Here is a 22,968-nt window from a genome sequence, read left to right as displayed (position 1 = left end):
TTGTAGCAACACACTTCCAGTTCTTTAACTCCATGCCTGATCGCTGGAAACCTCCTTTCATCAGGCACACTTGCTTTCCGAGCATGTTTTCTATCGTCTTTTTAAAGTGTCCTTGCGGTTCTGGCTTCAAAAGTGAAACGGACTGAGGCTTGTGCTGACTCGGCTGACTTTTCCTAAGACAAAAGGCTGGATCATTAGCCATGGGGATCTAAAATGTGACTTGGCAGACAATCATAGTGTATGATCAAACAACTTGTCAGTATGTTCTGTCGAAATGAAGAGGTGCAAAAAAAAAAACATTCAATAGAGGATCAATCAAGTTCGCGAGCAGCGAAACAAATAGTGCTGATGATGCAAACGTGGGCCGTCCCTCCAGGACACGGCGCTTCATTTGGATATGTGTTCTCCCTCATGAATGTTCCATTACGCGATACCATGGACTGCTAATCACATTCCCCAAGAAAGACAGTGCTTTTAGGAATGTTGAAAAGGAAGAGTTCTTTCTAATCTTTGAAATGCCTTAAAAGTGACAGAATGCTTTCTCCTGCCAAGATGTAAGGCTTAGATAGAGGGATAAATATGCTGTGGTCAGCTAAGAGTATCTTGCAAGCAGAGAGGCAAATTTAATAATGTATTATCATTCGCTGGAGAAGGTGAAATCTCCTTGTCCATCACAACACGCCAGGGCCGTTTTATGTTACCCTTCATTTCAAAGGAAGAAATGTGCTGCAAAGACACCTGCTCTGATAAAAAGGAAAGATGCGGCTTTTGGCCTAGAGGGTTAGGGCTTTTTTGTTTGATGGAGTTTCTAAACTCTGCACTGGTAGTTCTAACATTCCCTCATCTCTCATTTGCAAACGAGTTTCTGTAAGACTTTTTGTTTTGTAGTAGAAGGGCAATTAGTATGAACTTGGTTCCATATGCAACATGGACGGTCTCCTTGTGAATTCTGCCCTTAATGGAATGCGCACTGCTGTGAACAAATTTACCCGCTTGCCCTTGGACAGAGGAAATGTAACAATTAGCAATGCCGTTTCTGCTGTTGCTAATTTGTGATTCAAATGCAAAACAAACCTTAAGAACAACTGTTGTAATAAGGTGAGGCTGACCCTGGGTTTGTGTTTCTTCACCTCTCTCCTGCGTCCTAGACATAACAATTAAACACCTCAAAGCTTCTCACCTATGTGCTGTTTCGTTTTGTAAACAGATTATTTATGACTTGAAACTGATTTTTTAAACAAATCTAAAAGTGTACTTCGAAGTTTGTCGTTTTTTAAACTCCCCGTTTAAATTCTTTTGGGCTGAGAGGTGTTAAAGAGACCCAAAAATGCAAATTCTGTCATTTACTCATCTTCTTGTCATTTCAAACCTGTATGACTTTCTTTCTTCCGCAGAACACAAAAGACGATATTTTGAAGAAAGTTGGTAACCGAACAATGTTTCACTATACACAAAACCAATGCAAGTGAATGAGTGCCAGTTAACAACATTCTTCAAAATTGTGTCTTTTGTGCTCTGCGGAATAAAGTCATACAGGTTAGAAATGACATGAGAAATGAGAATTTTCATTTTTGGGTGAACCATCCCGTTAAATCCTGTTGTAAAATGCTGTTAAAAGCACACGTGTGACTACACACTCTTTGTTAATGCGTAAATAAAGGGATAATTCACAAATTCTTGAATCATTTACTCATCTTCCTGTCATTTCAAACCTGTACAGAAGAAGACATTTTGAGAAATGTCTATGGGGTTAATGGGGTCCATTGTTGTTTGGTTACCAACATTTTAAAATATATCATCTTTTTGTGATCTGCAGAAGAAAAGAGCTTTTTAAGGCTGAGTAAATGAAAGAATTTTCATTTTTTGTAAACTACACCTTGTACCGATGTTGCTGGAATGATTGTTTGTTTTGATAATTGTTAATAATAACGGTTATACTGTTAATTTCATTCTTACATATATGTCTTACCATAGTGCTGTTTCTGCTATTTTATAAAGGCATTAGGCCACTTGAGTCTGGGCGTTACAGTGATTTATTAATGTCGTATTAGAACGCTCGTACCATAATGGTGCTCTTATCGAGCTGCCGAGTGCTTGCTGACTTTAGGGCATAGTGTGTCAAATTTGAAATTTTGACTCTTTCGTAATTAGTGCCGAATACTTAGGGCATTTATTTCCTTTCACTGCGAACAAAATTGTTCCTAATAAAAGAAAATAGGGGGTGGAGAAAAACTGCAGGAAGGCTTAATTTTCATTCTCTCTCAGCACTAGTCGTGTGTTTGAAAGCTCATCTGAGCGTTCCAGTCACCTTGACTTTGCAGCCACAGGCCCGGAGACGCTGTTGCTTATCCCGCCTAACCCCGGCCTGTCAATTAGGTGTTTAAAAATTAATCTCTTTAACTGGAAATACCATGCCAGCTGTAAATGGAGTGTTATTAATTCAAGCTGCGCGAAGCCAGTGTTATGAATAATGTTATCAAAACAGATTTCCACATGTTTAACACAACGTCCGCTTTTAAAAACCCTAAGTATGTTTATAGCTGTGAACCAGACGCAAATGGATTTGCATCCTTTTTCCACCGCGCATGGCGTCAGACTGCGGGCTCCTAAGCTTTGCTTTTTAAAAAGTTTACATTTACATTTCTCTTTTGTCTTTCTTCTTTGGTCTCCAAAGCGGCTCAGTACATAGAGCTGGATTAGTGCCAGAGTCGATTGTCGCCCAAACATCCTCATTCCCTGTAGGATTGCTACGAATCACATTAATATGTCTGCCCGTCTTCGACGGAATGCACTCCACTGTGATCAGACTGCAGACTATCTGCCGTTTCTCAATGTTCAAGTGCTTGTTCTATCAAAGTGTTTTGATTATGTAGGGTTTTTACTTCATGTTTGAATTTCTAATGTCATTGTGTGCAAAATATGGAAAGGCATTTGTTTTTCTTGTAGAATGACAATCCTTGCATTCTCCAAAGAAGCAAGCATGTGAGTAATGAGTTCAACCAATTATGAAGTGAAGACAATTCCAGTTGTCAAAAAGATAGAAACCGTCATGTTTGTGCAAAAACTGAACAGGTTTTTAGCATTAGACTGCACGTGAGGTTTTTATGTGTGATTGTCGAAATCTTTCAGGTGTGCGCCAGTTAGTGATCGAAGAATGCGTTTAGTCTGGATTGATTATTCTTGCGTGCTCATACTAATCCCTCAAGAATGTTTTTTAGACTATATAGTACAACATGTTTGAGTTTCAGATGCCAATGATCTTCACCTCCCACACATATCGTAAAACAAGTCCCTCCGCTACATACAAATCTTGCATACGCTTGCTTTTTAAAGAGCAATTAAATCAAAGCCGTTTGAGGGCGTTAGTTACTCATCTTTCATTGCCTTTATTTATCAGGTTATGCAACGCACTCTCGCCAGCACTCCATCTGTCTTCGAGGAGGGTCTGTTTACGACAACGATGGTTGTCATTGTGTAGCGACTGCGGTCTTCCTGTAGGGCACTCACTTGAAGAAACAAAAGTATTGGAGGGGCTTTTTTATGCAGTCATCACAGGCAGTCAAGCCTTTAATCCTCAGCGGTCCGATAATGACATCCCTTCTGCATTTATTACATTGAGGAGCGCGGAAAAACGCTGACTTTGAACAAATGAACACCCTGACCTTTATGCAATAAATATGACAAGGGCCGTATAAAAAGACGAGATATCTTCTTCTTCTGGGGCTTGCGTCACGTGCTTGGTCTAACCTCTGCTGTATGGCTCAACATCAGAAATCAAGATTGTCATGACAAAATTGTACATGGACCATATAGTAAAGCACAAATTTTAATGTCATTAGGTTTGCAACATACAAAGTTTCTGATTAGGTCAGTTTATCAGTGTTATATAAATATTTTACTGACATGCATAATGTAACAAATTTCCAGTTTCATAATTTGTGTTAAATGGGTACTTCACTGTACATGTGTCCTATGGTGTGATATAGCAAAGATTTAGAAGACTGTTAATAATATATTATTTTATTTATATTTATATTATGAAATAGCATAGGCGAGATTTATCATCATTGTGAGTTTTTGCTGTCACATTTACGGTAAATTTGTCAACTACCCATATACGCACATATCTTTTTTTCTTATTCTATATCTTATGTTGAGATACCTTCACATCTGTGATGTCATAGCCTGCAATAGTACGGCACAAGGCCCTTTCTCGGCTGCGGCAAACTGCGCACCATAAAGGCTGCTTTTGTTTTCATCCCTGACCGCGTGCGACAGTTAAGGATTTATGAAGATTTCCTCCCCTTCTCCAACCCATCTGTGCGGCTGTCTCCAGCATGGCCTTGAGAATATGTTTCAATTTATTAAGCCAAACCAAAGGACTCATTATTTCAGAAGAGGGCCGCGGAGTGACACACAGAATTGGTTATTAATGGAAAGTCTCTGCCACAGGGCAGTTGAAATTTAATGATATCCTACAAGAAAATATGATGGTGTCACTTTCCCAAAAGTCATGCGAAATGTCAGCGTTTTAAGGTCCCGACGCTAATTTTATGCCCGTGCACAGTAATGTTTGGGAGCGCGTTTAGGAAACACGGCCCAGTGCCTGTGCTGATTATCCCCCCTCACCTTCCCTGTGCTCTCAAATGGGTTTGTGCAGCAAGCGATTTAATCTCTAAGTGTAGGGAACATTAGTGGGAGAGAGAAAGAGAGAGAGCAGCACCGTGCATTTCTTAAAGATAAGGCTTTCCAAGCCAAATGTTACCTGTTAACCCAGGGCCGACTGACTCCAGCACTTGACTTTGGCTCTCAGCAGGAATTTGGTAATGGCTAATTTTCGTCTCTGAATTAAAGAGCAGAAAAGAGCAAAGCGGAGTGGTTGTGAGCGGGTTTGTGGCTCTGCGGTAGATATTACCGTATTCTCATAACTTGTATGCCATAGTGTCTGTTTACCCTGCCCATATGTACAACATATGCACATTTAGATCATGCTAAAGGAATTCGCCCACTACGGATCACAGCACACATTTCTCACTGTGGTCTAAATGTGTACGTGTTCTGTAAAGGTAAAATTACTTTCCGTTTCGTTCTTTCATTTCTTTTTTCTGCTCAGTTGTGTAATGTAACACTGTTTTGATATTCCTCAAGCTTTCTGATGATGTGTTTCTTCCAAAGTCCTAACCCTAAGTATTACATTTCTGCAATTACTTCAGCCTGGACCGCTTACAGACTCCATTCAAACTTTATTTTGTAGGTAATTTCAGCTTTAGGTGTGCCCTCTGTTATTGGTTTTGTTAAACATTATACATTTCAACAAGAGTGAAGTTTAAAATTTTGCGTTGTCTTACATTAATAAAATGCTATAGATGTTGGCTTTTGAATCCTTGCACTTATTAAACCAATCAGCCATCTTTGCACTCAGAAAAATAGTTTTTGTTGTTGTTTTTAAAGGGGTCATATGGCGCGAATACGTGTTTTTCTGTGTCTTTGGTGTGTTATAAGTTGCCCATGCATGTATTAGACACGTAAAATTGCAAAGATGAAAGTGTCGGAACGAAAGATGCATTCTATCTAAAAGCGAATGCTCACCCAGACCTGCCTGAAACGCCTCGTGTAACCACACCCCCACAAATCTACAACAGTTCGTGGTATGATTTGACTAAGACCGCCTAAGTGTATACGCAAGTAAGGTGGGCGTACCTGTCAGTACAATTGCTTTGGAACCTGATGTTCCAAATATGGTAAGAGGCGTTACATTTCCGTCACACGCTTGCAGTTTTCACTATACGCACTGGTTAACTGGCCAATCGTAGCACACCTCGCTTTTCAGAGAGGTGAGCTTATTAAAAGATCTGCGCGTTTCAGAGAGGTGGGGCAAAGAGGAGATACAAACATGCACGGTATATGGAAAATACAGCGTTAAATCGTGTATACACATTGCATTACATCTAAAACAAACGATAATATTCGTTTTAGCCGTGTCGTATGACCCCTTTAAACAAGCTGTAATGGCTAAAACTGTGCTTATCTTTGACCCTTTTCTTAGTGATTTTACATTTTGAAAGGGAAAGTTCACCCACAAAAATAAAATGCTGTCATCATTTACTCACCCTCTTCTCATTTTAAACCTGTATGACTTTGTCTTTGTTTGACTTTGTTGGTAACCGGATAACAGCGGTACAACTTCACTTCTATTGTATAGTCACAAAACTAATGCAAGTCAATGGGTAGCGCCGTTGTTTGGTTACCATATCCAAATATCTATTTTGTGTTCTGCAAAAGGAAGAAAGTCATTAAATGACTAGAGAATGAGTAAATAATGACAGAATTAAAATTTTTGGTTGAACTATCCCTTCAGGATTCCAATTTGTTCGAAATTTGGTGGCGGTCGGACACTGGCCCTTTAAATGCAAGCTATAAAAGCTTGAAGTCAATACTGTAAAAACCGTTTGCTGTTGAAATACTTAATGGAATGCAGAAGACAGAGGAGATGATGCCGTTTTAAAGATTAGCCTCTGTGTAATGCAGTGTTGTCTCCATTTATGAGACTGAAAGGTCATAACCACTCCTCCGGAAGGAGGCAACTTCCTCAGCTCCATTGGCAGGTCAAATAAAATGTAATTGTCTGCTGTAGGCAGAGGCCGCCTTTGCGGAGAGGGAACTGACATCCTCCAGGTTTTAAACATTCAATTCTCCTGCTGCGAGGAACACAGGTTTGCAAGGACACAGGCTTCACCTGTCAATATATCACAGTGACTGGCTAGCCAAATGCTGCAATGCTTTCTCTCTCTCTCTCTCTCTCTCTCTCTCTCTCTCTCTCTCTCTCTCTCTCTCTCTCTCTCTCTCTCTCTCTCTCTCCTCCGGCTCAGTGCCTTCATTGGAGAAATCAGCTGAAAGGTCCGTTGGGACCTCAATTCAAACACTGCAACTCGCAACATATGGCAGATATTCAGCTCCCAAGGTCAATTAAAGCTATTTATTGCAGAAATGTTGCTAAATTTCCCAAGGTTTGCGCTCCATTCATCGCCCTGTGTCTTGTCTATCATATTAAAAATCAGTCGAGTGCTTTGCGCTCTCCTTGTCGTGACTTTCCATCAAAGATATCAAAGGGTTTCGAGATGGGTTTGAGACATTTTATCTTCTCTTATCGCCGACATCTCTTTCGCTCTCCCCCTTTCCTCGCCGCAGCCTTGTCCAAGCGCTGCTCGCAATACAAATCTAATAACATGTAAATTGGAGATAAGCCCAGATCCCTCCAAGTGATATTTTTTTACATTCATAGTTTGTCAAGTCGATTTCCAAGCCCCTGTTTTAGCAGCACAACACATAAGGACTGAGAGAATTAACTAGAAAGGTGATTTATCATTGCTACCACACTGTCAAGGACTCCCACTGCTGCCAAGAGAGGGGAGGGGGGTGTATGCGTGTGTGTTTACGCATTGTGTTTGTGCGCATCGAGTGTGTGCGTCATTTTAAATTATGGCATTTCATTCCAATTGCGTTGTATTTACAGCGTCCCATTTTTATTTGTGGCTCCTATTATCCTGCGAAACAGTTGTGCATGAAATGTTATTTGCGACACGGCTGACCTGAAAGGATTTCATAAAGATTTTTTTGAGGCAGAAAGCCGCAAACGGACCTGTCACAGCTGCCGCTGCTTCTGCAAGCCCCGGTGGAGAAATATCACCTGGAAAGCACAGCTCTCTCTTTTCGTCTCTTCATCACGCTGGCGTCTGGCATTGTAATTAAGTCCAAGTCAATGGTCTTAGACCAATGGCAGGAAATAAACAGCTAAAGCCAAAATGGAGTGTTTAAAACAAGGAGTGCATTAGAGAATGACCACAAAAAGTACTGAAGGGTCATTTCTATTTGCAGTTCATTTTGATATTGCCATCATATAGTATATCTTAATATACTCTATAAAATATCAAGCTCACAATGTTTGTAAAATTACAGGATTGTGTGTGATAACATTAAATTTAGGTCAGATAACTCTAAATCCCTCACTGACCAATGACTAATTTGAGCTATTTGTACTCATCCTATCACTTGTGTAAATTCTTATTAGGAATATGCCCGAAACATCCTAAAGTTGCTTATGTACTGTAAATAGATAATGACGAAACAAAGAAAATGTTTGATTACTGTTTGGCTGATATGGCTGTGATTTACAATAGCAAAATTCTGCCCATCGAAATGTTATTTGAGAGCCGAATTGGTCATTTGAGATGAAATGTGCTGTTTGCTTTCTAATGCATGACAGATTGTTTCCTAGTAACAAAGCAATATGAACCACTCTGTGATCCAGTATTGTATTTGCGGCGAGGTCCTGCTGAGTCCAAAGCAGAAGTTGGTTTCAGCGATGATGTATTATTAATGCCAACACTAAATCCAGGACTACAATGGCTGCAAACCAAGTACAGGCTTCAGACATCCCAACTGCCTTCATTGTTTTTGCGTGCCTCGAATTGGCAATGAAAGAGAAAAGAAACATCTGTAATTCCAGTGTGTTGTGTGACGTAATTACTGCACTTGCTCAGTTGATCATATTAAAACAAATCAGTAAAAAGTGTCTTGTTAAATCTGTTATTTTTGAAATTTTATTAAGAGCACATGCACATCCATTAGAAGGCCGCCAATTGTCAGTAATGAACTGGAGTAAAATGCTGGTGAAATCGTGGAGAAATTGAAGGAGACCCTCCACGGATTCCTGGCCTTTACTGCGTCCAAGAATTCTGAATCATAAAATCCTAATAGCGGCGCCTGGTATTCAACTGTTGGTTGGCTGAATGTTTCCAGGGCATTTGCAGATGCTCGGAATAATCTCTTATGTTTTGCCGCAATCTGCTGCGGAGATGGTTGAAATAAATACTTTAAACTAATTAATGTAGGACCAGCTGTTACCAAGGCTTGGCTGGGTTAGTGAATATTGATGGCAGAAGAGGGGCTCCTCAAGTCAGCCAGTGTTTGTGCATGATTTAGGGAGTCGTATAAACACATATTAATTCTGTATGAGAAGCTGAATCTGGGCTTTGGTACTCAAAACTGAAAGCAGAATGTGGACTTTTATGACTTTTGATCAAGCTAGTACAGATATTATGAATGTATTCATTTATTATGTCTTATGATATAAGTTGTATGTACTTGAATCAAACTAAGACATTTAACTGATCACTTATCATTTGTCCTACTGTTATGAATGGTACCTCAAATTTGTTAAGAAGAGATGTGCTATGATTCTGTAGATTTTGCTGGAGAAACCTATGCTAAATCTTATAAGGATCAGAATAACATGGAGATTTAGGGTTGGGCTCTTTTGGCCAATAAACAACCACCTTGAAACAGCAAAAGCTACTTATTTTTCTTAGTGTTTTGTCTTGTTTTCTAGTCCAAATGTAAATGTACAAATACTGTATATCGAACATTTTAAATAAAAAAACTTCAAAGGTCTTGTTTTCTGAAAACTTCAAAATCAATAATGATTTATGTTTAAAACAAGAAAAAATATCTGCCACTGAGGTAAAAAACAAACTTTTTATTAAAATGTTTTCTTTTTCTCGTGATTAATAACTTAATTCAAGTTTTTTTTCTTACCCATTATTTATCTTTATTTATTATTTTTTGATTATTTCGGAAAACAACATTTGGGTCATTTTGCTTCCCAAAGAAATGTGCAGTATCTCGTTTTTAGTATTTTAAGATATTTGTACTGGAAAACAAGATAAAAATACTTTCAACTTGAAATAATGTATGAAAATAACCATGAGTTGTGCACCACTTACTGTAAATTTGCGTACTAATTCAATTTTTTATCCATTAAAAACTCATGAAAACTCCCTTATAACTATTTTAATGTGCTGTATTTTAACTGTGGTTACTATTATTTATGTAAAGATGAAATGGTATCAAGACATTCTTGTTTGTAGCTTGGTTTGTCTCTTTCAGACAGTCCTGTTGTGTTGTGGTTGTTGTGGCGTGGCCTGTGTGTCATCTTGTTTTGTGGCTGGCAGAATGTTGTCTGAGACGGTCTCCCATTGTGATTGGCAGCTCGCTATGACAGCGTAAAGATAGTGTCAGCGCAGGGCCGTGTGGTTTAAAGTGAGTTATGATAGTCTGTGTGTATATGTTTGTTTATGTGTGTGTGTGGAGATTCAGGTGGTTATGAGCCCTGTATATGTGTGCAGTGATGGATGCAGACCTATGATAGCCTGTATATGGCTGTGACTGTGAAGATAAATGTGGAGTTTTGATGGCCTGTGCGTGTGTGTGGAGGTAGATGTAGAGTTATGATGGTCCGTGCACCAGATGGCAGAGGTCTGCCCTTACGGAACTGATGAATGGCAGATGATGTCATCAGGCTACTGACAGGCGCTGGCGGTTGTGCACAGGAAGTACGTCTGTGCAGCGGCTGTGAGAGTTCTCTGTGAGAATTTCAGCCCTGCTCAATGTCCACACTTAAATTATATTATTTGTCAAACAATCCTACAAAAAACGATGTTTGCATAGTGGCTAGATGGTGTAACCTAGGGGTTAAAGATCTCCGATTTTGATCCAGCCATCATTATCATGGAAATTATCATGTATATAAATGTGAAACTAATTAATGTGAATTTACTGATCAATTAAACTTGGAGTTTAGCATACACCAGTCTAATTCAAAATCATATTTTTTTGTCCAAATATAAATTGTGATCATAAATATCTCCCCATATTCAAATAGACATGGACATAAAAACATTGACATAATACATTAAATAAACAGACCACACCTATGAAATCATGTTTAACATGATGAAAAAGCAGCTCTGTAAACCTTAAAAACCGTTCACTGACATAAATCAAATGCTGATTTTAATTTGTTAAAATGTCATTTGAATGCACTTTCAGTTGCTTTTGGTAAAGGCATCTGCCAAATGCAAAACATGTAAATGCTATACTGAATGTAATGCAACCATTCATTGTATTATGAAAAAGATTGATATTTTTCCGTTTCTGTAAGTGAGAGAATGTGTTATGTTTGTTTTAATACTAGCCACTTTAGATTGCTTTCATTTACCCGCATAATGTTTAACAAGTTGACACGGCGATTAATCTTGGAAAGCTGTTTTTAAAGACACGCTACACAGTTTGCTGTGATCATCCGCCGTTTTCTCTCCTTATGACATTCAAGAAGTCCCAACGGACTAGGTGATAAAATATATACTCTTTAATGTGCCAGCCTCTGTTTTTATTTGTCTGGCAAGACATAAAATACTTTTTCTTTTATTTCCAGTGGGTTTTAACAGCAGCTCCACCTGTGACATTTAACACCTGCACATTTATGTGTCATCCATCGGCAGAGAGCGAGAGAATAAATGATATTTATTTTACTCCTCTCTTTTCTTCCACCAAGTTCCCCCTGATTTTCTTCCAGTTACAGTATATTGATTTTTTTCATGCACCAATTCCTTTAAGGGGTTTAATCCATTTAGCGTTGACGTTGCCAGTCTGCTGAAGGGGGCAGTGGTAGTGTTGAAACATGGTCAATGAGGGTTCACCACCTTGTGCCATATGGCCTTTGTTGAGGAGCCAGGGCCCTTGATAATCTCAGTTTGCCATATGCATCTGCTTGAGCGTGCCTTTTTCCTATTGGCGTTTTTGTGCCATATGGAACGGGTGGGTCTGATCTCTCAACGTATCTTTGCCCTTGACAATACGCAGAAATTTACTTTCTGCAAATGATGGAAACGGCCAGAAATGCGTATTTTTTAAAGAGGTCCCTCATTCTGTCTCTATGTAAAATCTCTCAAGCGTTATAGCGGCTATAAATACAGAAGCATCAATAACAGAGTGCGCTGCGACACTGACAGAATGGGCTATCAATCATATGTGCTTGATTGGGCATGCTTGTATAGATGTTAATTTTACATCTCACAAACAATCTGTGTGTATAAACACCAATTCAGGGAAATTATGATTTATTTTACAGCGCCACGTTACATGGAGTGCCTCATCTGTTGTGCTGATGTGTGTTTTTCTCTGTTTGCCGCCAGAAGAAACCCCAATGTGCACGCCGACGGCGAGAGACAGCTATGAGAGGTTGTCGCTGGCGGGTCAGGCTTTACCTCCAGGGTTTCCGTCACCTTTCCTCTTTCCTGATGGACTGTCATCGATAGAGACCCTCCTGACTAACATTCAGGTGAGAAACACCAGCAGAAAGTCAAATGGACTTTAGATGGTCTTAATCCAGTTCTTTTTCATTGATTCAGATAGAGAATCAATTCAGGTAGTGAATCAAACTACTAATTAATGAAAAGTTCAATTCATTTAAACTGATTCGGAAAAAACTCTTCGAACCTCTTGAAAGTGAGAAATTTAAATTGGTAAAATGAATCAGACTTCTTATTTTTAAAACTAGTTTTTACTGGAAATGAGTCATTATTTGAGTTTTAGGATAATTCCAATAAATTATACTGTTCAGAGATCTGTCCTTTTCAATTTAAGCAGATCACCGGCTTGTTGTTATAGCAACATTTTATGGCACTCTGTGGACTGGCCGCCTGACACATGTCATGATTTTATCACATTGTGTGTCATAATACAATAAAAGCCAGTGAAAGCACGTATTGGAAGGAGACGACACATCAACTTATTTATCACCATTCCTGGCAATCTTAAACTGTTTGGGAAATATTGTGATGTAGTAATATTAGTAGCAGAGATTAAAATCAAATCATTTTTTATTATTCATAACTTAATGGTATTGTAAAAGGTCCACTCTGGTGAACTGTTGTAAGAAACTGGACAGAAAAAGAAAAGAAACTCAACTCAACTTTCAACTCAACTTTATTTATATAGCGCTTTTACAATTTTCATTGTTACAAAGCAGCTGTACATGAGACACATTGACTACAAGCAAAACAATCAAAGTTGTACCTGCAAAAACAAGAAAAGGTTGAAAACACAGAAGACAGACACACCCACACACAAAACACTCCACACACACAACACGCACACACACAACACACACAGACACAGACACACACACACACACGTACGTACACAGACAAGTACGCACACACACACACGCTCAGTGAGAGCACACATTTAGGATAAAGGAGAGAGAAGCACAGGTCAAATATAACAGATAATAAATTCCTATATGCAATATTAATTAAGTAAAACTTTAAGATTCTAAAGCAGCCCCCCGGTCAGGCAGATAGTGCAAAAACAGTATGCAAACGGTGGCGAGGAACCCAAAACTCTAATCGAGAAAAAAAACCTCAGGAGAACCCAGGCCCAACCAGGGGATTCCAGTTCCCCTCTGGCAAAAGCTGCTGCCTCTGCACAAGCTCCAGAGAACTTGCACAACAAGGCTAAATAAAAGGTGAAGACATGTCAAGAGACCGCGTCCTTCTTTATCCAGCTCTATCATCTCAGCTCTTGTCAGGTCCCCACTTCCCATTCTCCGCTCTACCATCAGGTCAGGCCATGAACTGCATCCTGCTCGCTGTGGTAACCTTGGAACAATGAGACAAGACTGGCTGAGAGTAGAGTACTGTTCTGTACTCTTTGATGCAACAAGTACATCAGTTGTGTTTTTGGTTCCGGTTGATCTAACTAATGCAGCCTAAACCCTCTGAAGATTTATATTATGGAAGAGTAGTGTATGCAAGATTAAAAAGATGCGTCTTTAGTCTAGATTTAAACTGACAGAGTGTGTCTGCCTCCCGGACAGTGCAGGGAAGACTATTCCAAAGTGCACAAACAACACATAGTTCAAGCATAAATCGAGTATATTAAGGAAAATTAAATCTTATGAGGGATATAGAGTAAAGTAAATATGTGTTTTGATTGTAATAGCAAGTTCCTTAGTTGTTCTAAACTTTCTAAACAAAAAACTTCATATAAAACATTTCAACATCATCCCTTCCTTCTCCCGGCTGTGATGTTACCTCAAAACTAGGGTTGGGAATCGTTTGAATTTTATCGATTCGAATTCCGATTCTGCTTATCGATTTCGATACGTATCGATTCCCAGTTTCGATTCCACAGTTGAAGTAAAGCATTTAGATATCAACCTGTATGGTCATTTAGCCTGCTTATCTACTTGTTTGCAAAATATATATATATTTATGAGCACCGTTTTGTGTACCATGTTTTTTCTGATTTATTACCATTTGTATTACAACAGCTGAAGTACATCATGGTTAAACTGTTGTAACTATAATGAAACTATGGTTAGTTTGTGGTTCCTGTGCTTTTTAATGCAAATACTATAGTAAAAATATCATTCATTTTCATAAGAGCTTTTATTGAGATATCAGCAGATCACGCAACGCCGTGTACTTTTCTGAAAATATGCACACAGGAATTGAGAAGAGGAATTCAAATTTTAATCTCAAGTATCTGATTCCTATTTCTTTTGTTTCCGATTCGATAGCCTTTCAATTCCCAACCCTACTCAAAGCAAATACACAGTCCTGTATATTTTCAGCATAATTCCTTTGATGACCACTGTGGTTATCATGCAAGTAAGAAGCAGTCAGAAAGATGAATGTAGTTGATTAGCGGCACCTCTGAGACTAATGATGTGGGTACAGTATAGGGAGTGAGAGGTTTACTCATTGCTCCCGTGATATGACCATCAGATCTATCGTGATACTTTCGGCCCAATTGTGCAGGACTTAGTTCACTCAGTCATCTTTAATCATGATTTCAGAGTAATGTTTTGATTGAACATTCACACACAAATCAACACAACCAGCCCAAGCAGAAAATTGAGATAAAGCAACTTAGTCTAAATTGGGGTCACAAGAAGGAACAATTAGTATGATATAGCCAATTGCATTTGGCTTAATTGCGTGCGTATGGGGAATAATTGTTTTGAAATGGTCACCGGGCTGTTCACGCAGCAAATTTTACTAAGTGTTGTTTTGAGAAATGCAGCTGTTTAGAGCTACAGTAGGTGTGTTTTTTTTTATATTTAAGATAGTACAAGACTTCACAAATAAGAAATTGAGAAACTGAGAAATTGGTGTAATTGTGGGTCGGGTAGACTTGTCCCATTTGTGGAAATGTGAGGCACACTTTAGACGACAGAAATCTACTTGTAGTGGTTGTTCATCAAGTTACACATTGAGCCAATAATAACAGTGTTAAAAAAAAGTCACATCACTCTCGCTCTGGGTGCTATTCAGCCAATCAGAATTCATTTTTGGCTTTTCGTTCTGATGTCACATCATTGTCATTAGCTTGAATAGATGTCTGCTTTGTAGGTTCTAAATGTTGTTGTTTTTTATGTTCTGTGTGAATTGTAAAATGTAAAATGTGTCTTTGCAAACAACTTGCATGATATCTTATCTCCTAAACTATTAAGAACCATTGCTTTAAAATAAAGTAATTCATTCACACGGGTAACTGAGTCATGAGGAGGTGTAGTGCGTGTGGACTGTAAAGTATGTTTGTCTCCTGGCGCAGGGTTTGCTGAAGGTGGCGATTGATAACGCTCGCGCTCAGGAGAAACAAGTGCAGCTGGAGAAGACGGAGCTGAAGATGGAGCTGTTTAGAGAGCGAGAGCTCAGAGAGACCCTGGAGAAACAACTGGCTGTTGAGCAAAAGAACAGAGGTGTGTAACAACCAATAAAGGTGCTTAAAAGGTTCTTCACAGCGATGCCAGAGAAGAACCATTTTTGGTTCCGCAAAGAAGGTTCTTTAAAGAGCCATCTTTTTCTTACTTTTTATAATCTTCAGATGTTAAAGGCATTACATTTAGCGACATCTAGCGGTGAGGTTGCAAACTGCAACCAACGGCTCACTCCACCGCTTACCCTTCCCTTTCGAAGCACTACGGAGGCTGTCACAGGATTAAGATGTTGTCACCTTTTGGCTTCTTTGCCGAAGGAGATAACGTATTCACGAAACACGCTAGTAGAGCAGTTTGTCAACATGGCGAATTCCATGTAAGGAGACCCGCGGTGTACGTAGATAGAAATAGCTCATTCTAAGGTAATAAAAACATAACGCTTCATTATGCAAGGTCTTTTTTATACACCTCTGAAGACATAGTTATGTATATTATATTGCATTTCTGTCAATAGATCCTCCAAAAAATTACACTGGACCTTTAAAGAATGGACCTTAAAACATCTACGGACCACTGTATCTTAGAGGGGAGGGCTGTTTTGACTACAAAGACCTACAAATACTTATGGCAAACACCCATGATGGCGGAAAGTTGTGCACAGACAAGCATCTGATTAAAATAATAACTTCAAAGCATTTCAAGGTGCAAAGAGTGAAGTACATGAAACCGATATCAAAAGCAAAGTTACAATCTTGGATGTTGATTACAGGCATACTAAAGCATGCACGTCTCCATAATGGTGCCAGATGATAGAGACGGGCTCATAAATGGAGCAAAATGAGGCATATTCACATTACGATCAATACACAAGCATATATTGATTAGGTGTGCAGTAGGACTTGTGGGAATATGACCGTAACTACATACGCAGACAACTTCTAAATGCACAGGGTGCATTAGAAAGATCCACACAGCCCTCGTTCAAGTAAATGTGGTTAAACTCATGAAAATATGAATAAGTAATTTATAGGGTAACTGTTGCTAAATGAGTCACAATATTTCTCAAGGGAAAGCGATGATTGGACTACAGATTTATAATAGTTAGCTAATAGTTTTCAACTCTCTTTGCGATGAAAAGCGATATGTGCATTACAGATGGCCTCTAGTTACACACACTATTGTATTTTTTTATTGCATGAACATAATTATGAATCTATATTTTGACATCAGTAAATGATTTCGAATTTCGCAGTGCAAACGTATTACTAAGTGTGACTTAATATGCTCATATTATATGTATTTATTCTACATAATGAATCAAATTGAGCTTAATAAGCTAGTTTCACAGAAGGATCCTTAGAAATGCGCTTTGGCCCTCCAGCTTTATTCTGTTTAATATTCGGAGTGTCTTCTCTCCCTCTTTAGAGAAAGTTTCCCTTAACCCCATCTCATTAGCATTTTAACCTAGGTTAATCCAGGTTATCGCTGGCTCAATTATTTTGCTAATGACACAGTCCGTTTTCATTGAATGAGAACGTTTTATATGAATATTTTCTCCCTGACAGTTAAAAACCGGCTCCTCCTCTTTCACTTCTGCATATGAGATTTTATGACCAGTTTTACCTGCTTATGAGACAATGGTTCATCAACTTTAGCTGTCTTTGTGTTTTTTTGTGCTCAGCAATCATTCAGAAGCGACTGAAGAAAGAGAAGAAAGCGAAGAGGAAATTGCAAGAAGCGTTAGAGTACGAGTCAAAGCGACGAGAGCAAGCTGAGCAATCTCTAAAACAAACGTCACCGACAGAAAATCTCAGATCACTCAACGGTGAGACCTGCTCTGATGAGAACTCATCTAAACACAGACATACAAAATCGAATGTGATCAAATTTGCTTTAATAAATTAGTTGCTGTATATATTATCACAAAAAAAATTGGTCTTGTATCATACACCCAGATAGCACAGCTCTGTAAGATGTCTGCTAAAGATCTGGAAAACATCTGCTGTATAAAAACATCTGAGAAACATCTTAGATAAGGCAGTTTTACATACTTTCTAAATCATAAACATCTTACAGACATCTTCTAGATGTCTATATGACATCTGACAGGAAACGAGATGTGTCGCAGATGAGTAACAATAAAAAAATACGTCTTGCAGATGTAAAGGCAGACATCAAATAGATGTCTTCCAGATGTATGTGTGCCATCAGGGCAGTAGGTTTGATCATCGTAGTACGTAGTAATATTACCGCTCATGAAATGTTGAAAAAAAGTTGGTAGTAAAATAATATTTGTCAACGGAATGCAGATGGACCGATCAGCATTTAGAATTCCAGAGAGCCATGCAGGTCCAAATTTCATTGAAATAACCTTACATGAAAAAAGCAAGCACAAGCATAACATGTTGTTTAAAAACCACGTGTTGTAACTCTCACTGAAAAACTTGACACATTTGACCCAAATCTGGTTTAGTCTGAGTGATTGAGTGTTCGCTGTCAAAATTTCATAGGCTGATTGATTTTGATGAATTTGAAATGTGAACATACATCTCACAGCTGTCTAAAAACTGAACACATGAAGCGTTTATAGACCTTAAAAGGTTTAAGGTGTTGTAATAAAAATGTTGCATATAAAGTACTGCATTAGCCACATCTGCATTAGGCTTTTGTAAGATCAGGCTATGTGGCAAAACACACCGCCCTGTTCAGTATTCGTAACATCGCTTAGCCGGTGATCGGTCGAAACTTCGCCCTGACCCGAGCAATCCGCCCATCAAGAAAGACGAGGTTAGAAAAACTTTCCTAATTAAGCACAGATGTCATGGATGTTTAATCGTCATTATCTTTTCATTTTGCCAGACTCGTTGACCCAGGAGATAGAGACTGACCGCAGCAGTGGCAGAACAGATGCTGAGAGGACAATACAAGGTACGTGTTTTTGAGGAGACTATAAATCTCAGCGCAGCTCCGGTATATGAGCTTCGCTTTAACTCGGCCTGCTGTTCATGCATGCAGTCTGCCATCTGGGCCTCAGATCCTAGAGTTCAAGAGGAAGGTCAAGATCACTTGGATCTGTCAAGAGAATCATTTCTAGCCAGGGAAAATGGTCTCGTCCCGCAAAAGTGCGTGATGCGATAATGGCATGCGGTCTGCTAGGTGGGAGACCTGACTCTTTGTGGGTGTGTGAGGGATATTAAGCAAAGGAGATTAAACATTAAACAAGCCCACTGAGTCGATGAAAATTTTGCTTTTGTAGTTTTTACCAGCGGGGATATATTAAGATATTATTAAGTTATGAAAAAGAATTTTGTAGTATTTATGCGCTGCAGTCAGGCTCGATAAATGAAGCTGAAAGATAAGATTCGTTGTATATAAGACACAGAATCATTTTAAAGATAGACCCCCTTGACAGTACGTTCCTGACTATGTTGTGGACCTCAGAGACCAATGCAATTTAATGAGCATAATAAGAAGTTTCATTATCCGAGGATGACCCACAGTGGAGTTACCTCACAGGAGCACAACACGCCCATTCAAATAAACACACACACATATTTTATGGGTTTACGCGTATTTATAGACATGGTTTGGTCTGGTATCGTTTGTAAGAAATGTCTTTAGTACACTCGCCTGTGTTTCAGTCACACTCTTTCAAACTACACCTTAAGTGTTAGATCGCTCAGATGTCTGTTTTAATTGTACCCAGCAGCACATGCGGTACAAAAACTGTGTCTTGAGTGCTCTCAATTTCCCATTGAAAATACTGTGTGGAAATTTCTATGAAATGCGGGAAAGGGCATTTTAATACCCCATCACAAGTAAAATGCCCCGTAACCCAGTTTGATTAGCCTAGTTAATTTTTGCAAGTGTGCTTGTGAAGAAAAATCTGAGTAAAAATAAATCGAGATATAAAAAGCATAATGCTAACGTTGAGTGTGTGAGGGAAGAGTGAGTTTTTCTTAACAGATAATGATGGGCAAGATGGTTCTTGTAAAAATTAATCATAATCCTGTTGAATTGCTAGATTCAAAAGGTTAGTGTCATGTTAGCATAGTTTTTAATGTTAGCTTCAATTGCTTTTTTATTTGACCCAACACATTCAGATATCAGATATAAAAAAATTCGTATTAGTTATTGCAATCATTTCATATGTCAATGTCCTTGACAAATTGAATACAAAGCTGGCCATAGGATGTGTGCATGTGTTTGTGTGTGGGGGGGGAAATAGAATGCATGCCTGTTTAATTACAACAACCTTTTTGGTGTCCGTGTCAAGGGTACTGTGGCCTGCAAATAGCGTGGAATAATTACTCACGAATGGCAAAAACATAAAAAAGATGCTGATAAATTACACTCGCATGTGAGGAGAAAAATTCTACCGTGATCCATATACAACAAACAAAGAGACGTGCTATAATTTCAACACTGGGCTGTTAAGGAAAAAAATAATAATGCGAGCATAATTTCAGAGAACTAATTATTTCTATTTGTCTTTTGTCACACTCTGTAATTCTGCTATATTAACACAGTCTCTGTTTATTAATTGCTTTTCCAGTGTTTTGAATCCGTTCCAAGAATAAGCTTGACTGTTTTTCCTGGCTCCGTGCTTCTGGGAGCACATCTTGCCACTAATTCCTTGTGATACCGAACATCTCCCCGGTATCTCCTCCAGATACTCACCGCTCACCTCGCGATGTTTTCTGCGAGTTTACACGACCCTGCGAGGGGAGATAAAGTTCTTTGTTGCAAGATTAAACATCAAAACGGTTAAAGTGAAATTAAAATTAAATGAATGAATGTCACTGAAGCAAAAAAGGCAGTAATTAATGGTTCCCTTAATTGTCTTCATAAAATATTTGCATGGGCATAATTTGCATAATTTACATGTATTAATTAATCTTTCAAAGGAATTTTATGCTGAGAGAAGCCAAAAATTTCCTTTGTTTTATTTACCATCTAATGAAATATTTATCCTCTTTAATGAACTTTTCATCTTGATTTGAATATAAAAACGCCAAAGTTTTAACATATTTTAATGAGGGAGATCTTTCATAAAACAACATGGCAGTCGTTCAATTTTTCCCACTCGAGAAAATTTCCTGCCACTGTTTGCGCATGACGGTTTAGCTACACTCCATTAGATCCAGAATTAATATGCTAATTTGTACATTTAAGATTAGCTCTTTGTGAACTAACATGCTATCAAACATACTGAAATTGATTTTCGCAAAACCATGAGCAATTGCGTTGTTTTCGTGTTTACACTAGTCATTCGTATTTTCATTCATTTGGTTTCGGGTTTATCTGTGCCATTATTATTTTAGCTTGTAGAATCAATAATTCCAGGGTTTAATTGTAATGTGCTTTTGTTAGTTGGTCTCAGGATGATGATCTCCAACAAATTAAGGCGCTCAGAATCAGGTGTTTGGATGATCTCATCTCATGAGCTGATGATCTGATATCATCTGAATAATACCTCACATACGATTGCTGTAATGGTCGATGAAGCCTTGGAAATAGAATTACAATATTTAACGTTTTGTGACCAAATTGCTCATGGTATTTACAGTATTTCATAATATTAAGATTATCTATTATAATTTAAAGGTTTTCTGTCCCCTTTATCAAATGTTTTATGCTATATACTACTAGAAATACTGTATATGTGCATTCTCAGTTTAGCTATTATTTATAGTTCTGTGTTGCTCATCCTGGGACATTTGGACCTGTAATGACTTTTACTCATAACTCAGTGAAACGGGTCATAGAGCAGAGCCTTTGAGACACGGGTCTTCTGCTGTAATTAGCTCTGTTGTTTGTCTGTGCCCAAAACAACTTCCTGTTCTGTACATCAGCCACGGTGAATCACTTTAAATGTATATACTGTATATTAATGTGCATCAGATTCGTAATAAAAAATATGATTTATGATTTTATATCGTATATGACCGTCAATCGATGCATTTTAATTTGATTAAATTACACGATTAGACGATTAATTAATCAAAGAAATCGCAATTAATTGCATAGATCATTGTTTGCAGAGAAAGCCCCAGATGGGCCGTTTACTCAGAACATGTTGATAGAACATTGTGTTCCATCTGTGCTGTTTTTATATGGTTGGTCTATATACACATATGTCAGATGAACATTTGTTTTGTTGCTTTTGGTCAAAAATGTGCAAAGGGTGCTTTGCATTTAGGTGGTGCTCAGCTTGAATCACTGTGATCATGGGAGTTTTCTTTTTACTTTTTATATAAGTCATCTCACCAGAAATAACTTCGGCTGCGTTTCCCGATAACGTTGTTTCTTATCGCGCTACGAAGACTCTAAAGGTACACCTTAACTCAAGTTATACCTTGTCTAGGCGTGTTCCCCGAACTATACCTTTTGAGGTTACTTAAGGTAAACCTTCTTAAGTGCGACGTTAGCAGGTGCTGTCCATGGCGGTGGTGCTGAATAGGTTGATATCGATCCCTCGAGAATCGATTGTTCGCTCTACCTTGCGTTATAGAGTGGGTAAAGTGTTGAGAAAACAATGTTTATTATAATGAAACGCTTTAGAAATAGTAGAAATTGCATTTATCAGGGCTCACTGAAATAGTATAAATAAAGAAAGAAATATGTGTGTGTGTGTGTGTGTGTGTGTGTGTGTGTGTGTGTGTGTGTGTGTGTGTGTGTATGTATGTATTTTTTATTTTGCAAGTATCCGATCCCGCACCCTCACAGCCATACATTTTCTGTGTTAACCAGCTACATTAACTGGCTGTTTGGCTTCACTTGTTTTTGAAACGGTCATTTATATTCTCATAGTTTGCCATCGTGTGTTAATGTTCTCCACGATCTGTGTTGATTCACATTATTGGCGTAAATCACTCATTTGTGTATCGGGATAAGTGTCTCACCCGCAATGGCATGGAAGCCTTGATGTGCCTCCATCACGTCGTGCCTGGTGAAAGGCATACGTATGTAATCGGTGGCATGACGGAGCAGGATGTTTGTCACTGAGTGAACGCACCGCCACACCGAGGTCTTTCTCAGCCCATATTCATCCCCAAACACCTCCAGAAAACTCTCCACGGCATAAAAACGAAGAGCCGCCATGCAGCAGCTGATTTTCGGGGCTGAAGGGGTAGCTCCGTCCAGTTTGTCTCGACAAAGTTGGGCCAACTAGATGCAAGAGCTGCAGAATTTGCTCCCGTGGCAGGCTAAATTTGTGTAGAAATTTCTCTTCTGACATGCTAGCCAGGGGACAAAAATGTTCTCTAATGAAATTGTGCAAATACACTAACTGGCTCCGCGGACGGCGCCGTCTTTGATTTAAGACAACTATTCGCTGTCTCGCTGCCATAGTTTGACCAAACTCCCCATAACATTCATTCCCTTTATATGGACTACGCCTT

The 22,968-nt window shown here is 38.7% G+C and overlaps 1 protein-coding gene across 9 annotated transcripts in view; it reads left to right on the top strand.

Annotated features, from left to right (window-relative positions):
• Nucleotides 1-22,968, top strand: part of dachd (dachshund d) — a 104,607-nt gene that overhangs the window by 78,357 nt on the left and 3,282 nt on the right. For 8 of the 9 annotated variants that reach the window (XM_057336190.1, XM_057336192.1, XM_057336197.1 and 5 more), the window contains 4 exons: nucleotides 12,033-12,178; nucleotides 15,460-15,607; nucleotides 17,247-17,390; nucleotides 18,425-18,493. In XM_057336190.1, the coding sequence (XP_057192173.1) occupies nucleotides 12,033-12,178; nucleotides 15,460-15,607; nucleotides 17,247-17,390; nucleotides 18,425-18,493 (507 nt within the window). The remainder of the gene's footprint in view (nucleotides 1-12,032; nucleotides 12,179-15,459; nucleotides 15,608-17,246; nucleotides 17,391-18,424; nucleotides 18,494-22,968) is intronic. The other variant, XM_057336191.1, reaches the window with a different exon arrangement.

Source organism: Triplophysa rosa, linkage group LG6 (assembly GCF_024868665.1).
Source record: "Triplophysa rosa linkage group LG6, Trosa_1v2, whole genome shotgun sequence".
In the NCBI taxonomy this organism is placed as follows: Eukaryota; Metazoa; Chordata; class Actinopteri; order Cypriniformes; family Nemacheilidae; genus Triplophysa; species Triplophysa rosa.
The sequence above is the reverse complement of the archived record's forward strand: the minus strand, read 5'-3'. Positions and strand labels throughout refer to the sequence as shown.